The 12,697-nt window shown below is 34.1% G+C and overlaps 1 protein-coding gene across 1 annotated transcript in view; it reads left to right on the top strand.

Moving 5' to 3' along the window:
* Positions 1-12,697, top strand: part of RYR3 (ryanodine receptor 3) — a 305,744-nt gene that overhangs the window by 163,719 nt on the left and 129,328 nt on the right. Inside the window, exons 34-40 of the mRNA XM_087921834.1 lie at positions 591-817; positions 2,443-3,244; positions 4,505-4,705; positions 5,301-5,403; positions 6,174-6,311; positions 10,534-10,807; positions 11,697-11,811. Of these exons, the coding sequence (XP_087777960.1) occupies positions 591-817; positions 2,443-3,244; positions 4,505-4,705; positions 5,301-5,403; positions 6,174-6,311; positions 10,534-10,807; positions 11,697-11,811 (1,860 nt within the window). The remainder of the gene's footprint in view (positions 1-590; positions 818-2,442; positions 3,245-4,504; positions 4,706-5,300; positions 5,404-6,173; positions 6,312-10,533; positions 10,808-11,696; positions 11,812-12,697) is intronic.

The following is a 12,697-nucleotide window of genomic DNA, read 5'->3' as shown; positions in this document are numbered from 1 at the left end:
AGCAGTTATACCTATATACCACTTCACAGTGCTTTACAGCCCTCTCTAAGTTTACAGAGTCAGTATATTGACCCCTAAAATCTGGGTCCTCATTTTATTGACCTCAGAAGGATGGAAAGCTTGTCAACCTTAAGCCGGTGAGAATCAAACTGCTGGCCATTGGCAGAATTAGCCTGCAATACTGCTTTCTAACCACTGCACCACCATGGCAGTATGATGCTATTTGAACAGATATCCTTCCATAGATCTATGGAGTAAACTCCATCTACATTATATGATGTTTCATATTAAATACATTACCCCCAAGTTGGCTTTCCTGAGCTTTGTACCATTATGGTGCCTATGCAATGCATGTGAATCATTGTTTCATTCCTTTCATATCTGCTTAAGAGTATTGGCAAATAAGAATGAAGAAAAAGGAACAGCGCAGATAAATTTCTTCTTTTTGACACACCTTCTGAGAATAAAATCAGTCGAATTGGCTCTCTACATTCATTTGACAAACACACACACATAATACATTATGCATACAGAGTATTATTATTAAGGTTCAATTCAAACAATTTAAATTTCCATGTATGATTTTCTAGAACACTATGCCTTTATCAGCTGCAATCTTTAAAAGTGAAGAGAGAAATCCCATTCCTCAATGCCCTCCTCGGCTGGATGTTCAAACACTCACACCAGTTGTCTGGAGCAGAATGCCAAACAGTTTCCTGAAAGTAGAGACTGATCATGTCAGTGACCGCCATGGATGGCTAGTACAATGCCTGGAACCATTGCAAATGATGGCCCTTCATATTCCAGAAGAAAACAGGTATATATATATTAAAATAGAATGTCAACAAGTCCTACTGTTCAGCTCAGGTATTCTCTAAATCATTTCCAGAGATTGTCATTTTCTATTTATTTCAAAACTTCCAATAAGGAGGAATTCTAGCCAGATCTCATCATCAGGAATTTATCCTAATTTTCATCCTGAATCTCCTTTTAATTTCAGTCTGCTAATCGTCCTTCTCATAATTTCAACAGAAAGGTCCACCTCATTATACATGTGACAACCTTTTAAGTTTTTGTAATTCTCTTCCCTTTCCTTGGTTTTCTCTTCTGCATTCTCAACACATCTATATCTTCAGGTATTACTCACCAATTTGGTTTCTAGATCCCTTTCCATTTTTGTAGTTCTCCAATGACCCTGCTCCAGGTTTTTTCAAAAACATGGCATAATACTGTATATAATACTCCCAAGTGTGATCTAACCATGACAGCTAATAGTTATTTCTCATGATTAGACATGGTTTTCTGGTGATTCATCCAAAATAACATTGGCTTTTTTTGCTGTTATACAGTTGCATAATAATGTTTGCACATGTTGAGCTGATAGTCTATTACTATTACTGCTACTATTCCTAAAACTTTCTCACACACAAGTTTTAATAGTCAATTCACAAATTGACTTATCAAGCCTGCTAGATTTATTTACTTAGCCATTTCCTTTTATTTCCTTTTACTTGTTTTTTTTTTGTTATTTATCTACAAAATTTATATGAATACCCAATTCATTATATTAATAGTTGTACCAAAAGTTTTTCCAATCACAATTCTTGCAATATTTTATTCCTTTCCATTTAGCTTACAATAAATCCAAACCAACCAAAAATTATCTCTAAAAATACATACACTTGTTTGAAAATTTAATTGAACCCTTGATCCAGAAATTAGTTTATTTTAAAAAAAAAATAACATTGGCCAATTAAAGCTGGAGGGAAAGATATAGAATTTCTCATCCTGTAAAGCACTATGGGATGGGGCATACAAACCTAAATGCTATTGCTATGATATTGCTATTACTATGATGCAGATGCCTTAATTACTGTTCGAGATGCTAACTCACTATTGCTTTTAACTACATAGACAATCATTTTAATACTGAAAAAAAACCCACAACTACAATGTCAGATATGCAGTACTTACTAACTCTCAAAATTTAGAATTGAAAGTGCTGCTTGATGAGAAATCCAAATGACATTATATTCTTTGAAAATATAAGTTTCTATTACTTATATTTTAAAAGAATTAGAAGTAGCATGAACTGTTATATCATCAGTCATTACATATTTCTTATTTTGATTGACTGCATCAAGGCATGAATGATAGTAATAGCAATAGCACTTAAACTTATATACAGCTTCATAATGTTTTACAGCACTCTTTAAGCAGTTAACAGAGTCAGTGTATTGTCCTCAAAAATCTGGGCCCATCAGGATTGGGCTCCAGGCTGTGGGCAGAGTGTGCCTGCAACACTCCTATTAAACCACTGCACAGGCCTTATAGAGTTCAGCCTTTCATTTTTCTCTCAAAGTCTCTAACAATGTTTACTTAATAAAAGGAAACATGCTGCAGAACTTATTTTTTTATTGTTTTGTTTTTGTATCATTTCAGGTGTATTAACATTTTGGAATTATGTGAACAAGAAGATTTGATGAGGTTCCACTTTCACACTTTAAAGCTATATAGTTCTGTTTGTGCTCTGGGTAATAATAGAGTAGCTCATGCTCTTTGCAGCCATGTGGATATTTCCCAGATATTTTACACAATAGATAATCAGTATTTGCCTGGACTTTTAAGGTCTGGATTCTATGATTTGTTGATTAGCATTCATTTAGAATATTCCAAGGAAGCAAAACTTATGATGAACAATGAATTTATCACTCCTGTTACAGATGAAACCAGGAAAATCCAATTATTTCCCGATGGATCAAAGAAACATGGCTTGCCTGGAGTTGGACTTAGTACATGCTTGAAACCAAAGTTTAAATTCTCTACGCCTTGTTTCATTTTGTCCAATGAAGATCATCAAAAGCCTAGTCCAGAGATACCACTAGAGATCCTTAAGACAAAGGCCATAAGTATGTTGACAGAAGCAGTCTATTGCAGTGGAGCCCATATAAGAGAGCCTGTTGGAGGGAAGGTTGAATTCCAGTTTGTTCCTGTTCTGAAACTTATAGGAACTTTGCTTAGGATGGGAGTTTTTGATGATCATGATGTTAAGCAGGTTTTGCTTCTCATTGATCCATGTGTATTTGGTGAGAGCAAAGAAGAAGTAACAGAGCAAGCAGAGACAGAGGATGTTACCCAGATAGAAGAAAAAGCAGTAGAGGCTGGTGAAAAGGCCATTAAGGAAACTAAGACCCCAATAAAGGGCTTGCTGCAAACAAGATTGCCAGAGTCGGTTAAACTTCAGGTAATAACCTTAGTATAACTGCAATTATATTATGTTACTGAAACATCACATATAGTATCTCACTCTTCTCAATTTTTCATTAGTCCTAATATGCAACCTGGAATAAATTGATTTTATCTTATTGTACCTGAAATTTTTATGGATCCTTGATAAATGAGACAAATACATATTTTTGATATTTATTAGTATAAAGAACTGGAAAACATGGTGATGTAGATACATTTATACTGATTCTCCTCCACTCTTGTGGAATTCATACATGCATATTAATAAGCAAATGAGAGATTGGGTTGAATAGAAATAGCTATAACTAGATTTTGTAAATATGTCTACAAAGACCTACAAGCATTTGTGTGGTTACAATAGGTAGGATGAAGTGGAAGTTAAACTGTTATAAATACTGCAGATATTGGATCTGCTCTCTGGTGGGATTCAAATAATTTAACAAGCGGTTCTCTGCCCTAATGATTTCTTCCAACAACCAGTTCACCAAACTGCTCAGAAAGTTAACAACCAGTTCTCCCAAACTGAATCCCACCACTGGATCTGCTGTATTATCCAGATCCTAAAATCTTTACTTGTGGATGCGCCATTTTATTGCAGAAGAGGATATTTTTAAAGTTAACAAGAAAGAAAGTTAAGACAATTTGGATCAGAGTAGTATTGGTCCAGATGCAGCTGTCAAGCTGTCATTGTATTCATCACTTGCGTGTCCACTGGATTATATCTGCGAGAAGAGGGGCCATTCCCAGGTTTTCAGTTTCCTGCAGCCTAGAAAAGGTATATTTATAGATTTCAACAGTAATGCATATCAATGTTTATTTCATCTGGAAAACTCCTTACACTAGTGAAAAGACAGTCTGAATTGAACTGAGTCTCCTTTTTCATTACCTACAACATTGATTTTTCATATACAATAATGTGCATTGCCCTCCCATTTAGAATATGTGTGTGTGTGTGTGTGTGCGGGTGGTGACATATATATATATATCTGTATATATATATATATATATATATATATATACTTACGTTTTCTTAAGTTTTCGCGGGTACTTACATGTATGGCATTCAGCTTTGTTCGGGTACTTTCCTAAGTCATTGTAGTTGTGCTTTTAAAGTTGTAGCGACGTTTCAGCAGAATCTCATCTGCCATCATCAGGCTTCTGTATATATATATATATATATATATATATATATATATATATATATATATATATATATATATATGTATTGTATAATTCATTTATTCTTTCATATTAGATGTGTGAGCTACTCAATTATTTCTGTGACTGTGAACTGAAACACAGAGTGGAAGCTATCGTCTCGTTTGCGGATACCTTTGTCTTAAAGTTACAGTATAATCAGAAATACAGATATAATGAACTGATGCAAGCCTTGAATATGTCTGCCGCGCTGACTGCCAGGAAGACAAAGGAATTTCGTTCTCCTCCTCAAGAACAGGTAGATGAAGATCCTTCATCTGTTCTATCAAGAAGTATAGAAAGAGAGAAAAGAGCAAGACCTTCAATAATCTTAAAATGTAGCATCTATTTACAAAGCTCTCTCCCACACAAAAAAATTGCATAGAAGGAGGTATCTTGCAATATTTCTTTACTGTTTGGTAATAGTATAAATTAGAAAAAAGAAAGCCATTGTTTTAAACTTTCAAACTTTTTTTTTAGTTTTCAGTAGACTTTCTGAGAGTTATAAAAGGGGAATTAATTTAGGAATCTAGAAAACTGTATTGCTGAATCTTATTGGCACATTGTATATTGCTGGGGAACACTATATCCAGAATTACTAGAATGGTGCTTAAACTATCTAGCATTCTAATACTGGACACCCAAATAGAAGGAAATAGAATAAAAACACAATCCAGTGTCTTCCAGAACAGAATTTAAAAGGAAAAGGAAGGAACAGGAAAATTATCAGTGCCTCTCTCTCAGATGCTGATGAGTTTTTCAAAAAAAGTTATTTTAGTGGACTGAAACAAAAGTTAAAGTGAAAATCTGAATATCGTACAATCCTGGTTCTAATTTTAATGTTATAATTTCAGATTAATATGCTGCTGAATTTTCAGTTGGGGGAAGATTGTCCTTGTCCAGTGGAGATTCAGGAAGAGCTATATGAGTTTCATGATAAGCTGCTAATTCATTGTGGTAGGTAGCAGGCATACATTTTACTGAGTGGTCATATTGTTCCTATGAATTTTTTTGTCTGTGAAAGATTATTACTTACAGATCTTCCATTGTTATTTCATTTTTTTATGTGAAACATAATATGGACAAAATTAAAAATAACATTTCAATGTAAAAAAATAACTAATTTGAATGAGCACTTTTTTTTAGCAATGGATCTCACTGAGCTGGTTTTCAACATTCCTCCTTTTCCCCAGAAAAAAATAAAGTATCTCTTAAATGGAGCTTAACTCCTGGTTATTATGTGGATATGTCCATGTAGTTTCCTTGTTAGCAGTATAGATATGGTTTATTATTGCTATTCAATAGGAAGCTTTTTTCCAGCCATTGGTACTCATTGGTGAACTCTCATCAATGTCTGATCAGCTCCAATCTATTTAACATTTTCAAGATTAATTCGGGTCAAGTGGTTGGATGCTACCACTTGCTGTTTACTCATTAACTTCCCTAACATAATTTAATGTCCATTGACTTGGTCTGGGCTGTAAACTTCAGGAATTTACACAGTATAGTATAACTGAATCCTCATTCAACCATTTGCCTCACCTATCCCATTCATTGATGTTTATTCTGTTCTTTGCAATGAAGTTTCCTGATCCTTTTTTATTTTCACTGGCAGCTCTTCCTTGAAAGATTGTGCTTGTTTAATTACTGCATGAGATGCATAAAGATGGTTCTTTAATTATTAGAATATTGCAAATATATTATTTTTTGTTTTTGTTACATACCAGGTATTCCATTAGATGAAGAACAAGAAGAGGAAGAAAACATTTCATGGGCTGGAAAACTATGTTCTTTGATATATAAAATAAAAGGAAAACAAAGAACAGAAAAGAGAGAGACAACAGAAGAAGAAGAAAAATATCCTAGTAAGAATTTAAATTCATAGCAGTACTCCTTAAAGTACTGTAAATGATAGCTTTGGATGAACTATAACTTTGCAGTTTCTAATGCACAAAAAGTGCTATATATCTCACAGGAAAGTGAGATCTAGAGTCCAGTCCATCTGGAATTTAAATTAAGGAATTAATCAGCTATCCAATCTAGAATAGTGTCATGGGTTAAATATGTCATGCTTCCATTTTGAGTTACAAGTCCAAACTCATGAAAGTCTAAAATTAATATTAGATTCAGGTTGATCAAATAATACTGTTCTGTCAATTCACTGATGAAAGGAAGAATTTTACTGGAGAAGGAATGTAGTTAGTTAGTATGGATTTACTGATGTTATTTGTGATGTTTTTATTTAATTTTAGATTTTACCATGGATGTTTAAGTCACTGTGTGAGCTAGTTTGGAGAGGAGATAATAAAGTTTCTTGATCCCTGCAGCTTTGTTTGGGTATTTTCCCACGTCATTATAGTTGTGCTTTGCAGATGAGATTCTGCTGAAACATTGCTACAACTTTAAAAGCACAACTATAATGACGTGGGAAAATACCCAAACAAAGCTGAATACCGTACACACACACACACACACACACACACACACACATATATAGTCTGGGGATAGTATTATAATCTCATATAGATTTCTTCTAATAATATATCTACTTTTTTTCTTTTTTGAACAGACCATTCAAGAGAGTCATGGTGAACATCTCTTATATGTGTAGTACATTTTCTTCTGTGATCATATTTCACGGATAGATATTCTTCAGCTTTAGACTCTTAATTAAAATTGTCTCATTTTAGATAGAGAAAGTTTTGATAAAGAAAATGAACAGCATGTTCAAAATACATTTAGATTGTCTTTTTGAGAGTGTCTATACTACTGTTTCTCAACCTCAGCAACTTTAAGATGGATAGACTTCAACAGCCAGAATTCCCTAGCCACCGTGGGAATTGAAGTTCCCTCATGTTAAAGTTGCAAAGAAATGCTCTCCTGGCTGTCTCTTTCTCAAGATTAAAAGAATTGAATAGTCTGATCAAAATAGCTTACCCCCTGAAGATATCATAAATTAGTTCAAAGTGTCTGCCTTTCCACCTCACTGCCTACCTCAGACTCTAATTGTCCATGTCTGTCTGCAAAGACTGGTGTTCTAACCAAATATAATGAATCATTAAATTCAGGACAAGATGATAGGTGCTGCATCTTTCCTTTGAGCTGCTACCCTAATGCTTTTACAATAAGCTTTCAAAACTTCCTGCTGAAAAAGCAAATAAAGCTAGGTCTCCAAAGCTTGTTGTTGTTGTTTTGCAGGAGTCCTTTTGTGGTTTCTTTTAAAGATATGATCTGCTATGAGATGGAAGCTTTTCCCCTTAAATTTATATCTCTTTTAATATTTTGCTCAGCGTTATTTGGTTAGAATGAAAAGCTGCATTTGAACTTTTCTTTAGTTCATTTATAGCTCCAAGTGATCTTATTCCCTTGAGATTCTTTCATAAAACTTCCTCCAGGCAGCTCTAACAGCTAGAAAAGGAACTTCAAGAGGAGGCCTGTATACAGATATAAACCCCCGTTAAGCTTTGTAATCCATATCCACCATCTCTTGCTTTTATTCTCCCCCATTCCCATCCACCCTGGTCACAGTAGCTAGCCCACTGTTTTGCCAGTGTTTGCGGGCATAATCAAGTGTATAATTTTTAATCTGAGGACAAAACAAGCCTTTCTGTTAGATGACTTGAGCAGCATCAATGAAGAATTTACTAGACCAATACATTTATATATTTCCCTAGGTTTTATTTATCATTTCTTTGTTATAGCCTGAAAAAGTCTCCTTTTCCAGTTCACATAAGAAAGGCTAAGGCTACTCCACATTGGAAGCATCTTTGCCAAATGTTGGTCTTGTCTAGTAAACCAAGATAAAAGATTGTCCTTTATCAATTTATCAGTTTATAATTTATTTATGTACACGTGCTCTATGCTGCTTAAGTAAAAAATGAATTAAGTGACTTGCAGCAGCATACTGCTTAGACAGGAAGAATTCATTAAGGGAATTTCCTTTTCTTTATGCAACAGACTGAAAATAATCAATAAATCACTTTAAGGCATTTAAGAAACCTCCCATCTTCGCTGTAAGTATAGATTTCCATCTTAAAATTCTTCCTAGCAATTTATGAATTTGAATCCCACAGTTTCATCTTTCATCATGCATAGAAGAATGTAAAGGCTTTTTTAAAAAAAAATATATGAAAATTTTAATAACAAATAGTAAAAGTCAATGGCTTTCAAGGTATTCTTCAAATCTGTCAACTTTTGGAAATGATATATTAATAAAAGCAGACATTACTACTAACATTGTGGCTGCTATATTCTGACCCTGCTCTTCAAAGAACTTCTGAAGTATTTAATATATCATGCCATTCTCTATCCTTTTCTTTCAATGCTGGCCCAAACCAAAAGACAAGCCCCCCCCCTCCATTTTTCTTTTTCTGCTTGGAATCTTTAATCCCTTCTAGTGCCCAGTTTCTAATAGCATATCATCTTAAATTTCTGTCATGACTTAAAATAGACTAAACAATTGTTTCCATAAAGGTGCTATTTATTTATATAATTAATTCTATAATCTTATTGCAAAATTCCTAATATTCCAAATATGTCTGATTCCTTAATCAGTTTATAACTTATAAATTAAAATCTTATTTAGGTTTTGCTGTTTATTTCAAATACTTTAACTTCTTCAACTCCTACAGTAGTTATTTTTTCTTTTATTCTGAAATGAAGGTAAACCTGCCAAGTGGTTTTCCAAATGTATTATTTTGAAGATCTCTATTAAACTTAAGGTAGCTAAATACTTAATTTCTGAAGGTGATTAGAAAGTGAGGTTAACATACCCAGTGTTTTTAAAAAGACTTAACCACAGCTAAAAGCTTGATGGCTTCTCTTTGTCTCCCAGACAAAGAGTGTCCTGTGGTCTCCTCGTGAGGAGAAGCTGTCTGAAACATAAGTGGACAGTCTCACACCCTCTCCTTTTCCAGAGAGATTATTTGGAACCTGTGTTTTTTGGTAATGTCTATCACTTCGTTTCCACTCATTTTGACACTTGTTAGCTCACCAATCCTCACCCTGATGTCCCAGAATATAGATGGTGATTATTTTTGTTTTTTTTAAAAAGATATCTAGAACGCTTTGTCTCATTTTGTGAAATGGGAAATAAAGATTCTGGCATTCCTTGAACTCCTTGGAGTTAAGAATTCAGCTATTGTCTCTTTCGAGATTTCTATTTCATTGATATCTGCATGGCAGAGGTAATGGTGTTGCTATGCAACATTTTCTTTATTTTTTAGATGATGATTCCCACGGGAAGTGCAAAATAATATAGGTCAGGTAGTCTGATATGTACTGCACATAGGAAATTAGCCATGTATGCTTCTTCATGCTTTAGATATTTGAAAATTAATGGCGTTGTACTCCAGAAGTTCCATGTATGATAGACAGCTGACTCAATTAATGGTTTAAATTCCCTCAATATCTTGCTATCATAAATCATAGAAAAAAGAGATTTTTCTCCTGCCTTTGTGCCTCTTTGGGGTTTTTTCCATTTTTTAAAATATGTTAGCTTTTCATTCAATTCGGTTCTATAAATCTATGAATTCAGTGGCATATATTTGGGGGGAGGGGGGGTAGAAGAATAAAGAGATACTGAAGTGACAGCCAGTGGAAATGAGGGCAAATTGGAGTTTTGTTTACTGCCATCGAAGGCCAGATATTAGGAAACAGGGAGGATATGAATATGTGGCTTGAATTGCGTGATGTGCATTCGCATTTCATGAATAGAAATATCAGTATCTCCTGTATCAGTAATACAGCCACTTGTGCTCCTTTTATTGCAAAAGAGGTAATCATTGATTTCTTCCCTCATTCAAGGATATCCACAGGAGGATAAAAGAAGGCAGATTAACAACATCCATATACATTGTTAGCCTGAAAGTGATGAAACTTATCTACACAAGGTCATTGCATAATTGGCAGGGCTGTGACTACAAGCTGTTCCCACCCAAGATGAAATTCTAAATCCTAAACGCTTTAAGTAATCATCACTAATTAAAATTTCAGATTCCTGAATTGCAACAAGCTTTTGACAAGCTTTTACTGTCAAGATTAGTTTGTATTTTCTGTTTTTCCTCTACCCTACCCCTTCTATTGCAGTTTCTCTGAAAGAACTCATATCTCAAACTATGGTTCGCTGGGCACAGGAAGATCAGATCCAAGATCCAGAATTAGTTCGCATTATGTTTAACTTACTTCGAAGGCAGTATGATAGCATTGGTGAGCTGCTGCAAGCACTGAGGAAATCTTATACTATAAGTGCTGCCTCCGTGCAAGACACAATCAACTTATTAGCAGCACTGGGGCAAATTCGTTCACTTCTCAGTGTCAGGATGGGAAAAGAAGAAGAACTGCTGATGATTAATGGCCTAGGGTAAGAAATAAATACTTTAATGGCTTAAAATATAATTAGAGCATTAAGCTTTATTGATTCTTAGTTAAAATGTACTCTGTGCCCATTTTTCAATCTGATTGGTTTTGTTACAAGGCTATTCAGATAGTCATTGGTGCAGGACTTTCCGTGGCAAAGGTCCTCCGGGGCTTAAGGTACAAGAAGTTTTTCAAACTATCTCTATTGATCAAATAACAACCTAATTAATGTTATAACAGGCAAGTAACTTTCTTATTTTCATATTAAAGTTAGTGCATGCCATCCCATGAAAACCTGAAGGGTTAAGACAGGTTGTCCCTGCTTTGTGATTGTTAAAAGTCAACACTGACTCGAGATACAGTATATTATCAGTACTATATTTCACAATAGGTCACAACTATTCACCTGCTTCATTTCTCAAATATTGTATGTGTTTTATTTCCATTTTCCTTATTTCCTTTTATAACTCACATACACATGTACAATTTTAAGGAATGACTTTATAAGAGAGTAGTTTAATCCCTCCCTTTTTAAGAGTCCTGATTTTGATTAAAAATGGGAACAAAACAAGCAAAACAAAACCCAAACCACAACAAACAGTTTTTAGCTCCTCCACATAAGGGAATTCAAGATTCAATCCTAAATTCTTTTTTTGTTTTAACAATCTGATTTAGATTGAATGGAACTTATCTGTGAAAACCTTGTCACTCATGCTTATTGAGCATGACCTAAATTATCTTTTTTTCATGACACTAACTTGTAATCTCTGTTACCACCTTAGAATTAGAATGTATTCTAATATTCTTTTATAATGTTTTGAATTGTGGAAATAAAAATGGCATTGTTGTAAAATAAATAAAATTACTACCGTTCATATTTTTTTCTCACTTAGAGATATAATGAACAACAAAGTATTTTATCAGCATCCTAATCTCATGAGAGTCCTGGGTATGCATGAGACAGTTATGGAAGTAATGGTAAATGTGCTTGGAGGAGACAAATCCCAGGTAATTTCACTGATCTTTGTGGTACTCCATGCTTACTATAAGTAAGAAGTATAGTATAAATATGCTATGCGCATGTAATAAAGTGAAACGAGTGATGTAATGGCCTAGAGGTGGAGCTCTCGCCTCAGAATCAGGAGGCTGTGAGTTCAATCCTAGGTAGAGGCAGATATTTATCTCTCTGGGCTGAGAATATATCTGCTGAATAAAATGACACATTGGCGACAGGAGTAAACAAGTATCCAGCTAGTAAACACTTGGCTCCATTCAATTGCCCAGACTCCACCCCTCAAGGGACTATGGGGTCATTAAAAGAGGATGGTGATGTCATAAAGTGAAACCTATTGATTGAATTCAAAGTGGCTTGAATTGAATGGATGTCAATCTATATAGGTAAGCCAACAATCACCCAAGGGACTACATCATAATAGACCATTGTCGACTCGTTTCTGACACAAATAGGAGAAAACTATTTACAACAGGGAGATGAAAAACATAATATTCAGGATATAGTAGGTGGCAGTTCTCTTAAGACAGTAAGTCTTTTCAATTCAAAGTTTCACTGAAGAAATAAAATTCATTCCATTTAGAGCAAGAACTGTTATTAATCTGTGTTTTAGTTTGCTCTGTCTTACGAATGGCTGCTTGCTTGTATCAGTATACACCGTAATTTGTAATTTGTTCAGTTTTATTCAATATACAATTAATAAATTATTATAAAAGGAAATTTATTTCATTTTATAACAGTTGCATCTATAATAACATCTATAATAACATCTATAATCTATAATTATAATTTTATAATAATTGTATCTATAATCAGTCAAAACTTAGTTTATACTTGCCTCTTTATGCTTTTGTGATTATTGGAGGAAGTTTGGTTTACATA

Source organism: Pseudonaja textilis, chromosome 1, assembly GCF_049901715.1.
Source record: "Pseudonaja textilis isolate UNSWEBS1 chromosome 1, rPseTex1.2, whole genome shotgun sequence".
In the NCBI taxonomy this organism is placed as follows: Eukaryota; Metazoa; Chordata; class Lepidosauria; order Squamata; family Elapidae; genus Pseudonaja; species Pseudonaja textilis.
The sequence above is the reverse complement of the archived record's forward strand: the minus strand, read 5'-3'. Positions and strand labels throughout refer to the sequence as shown.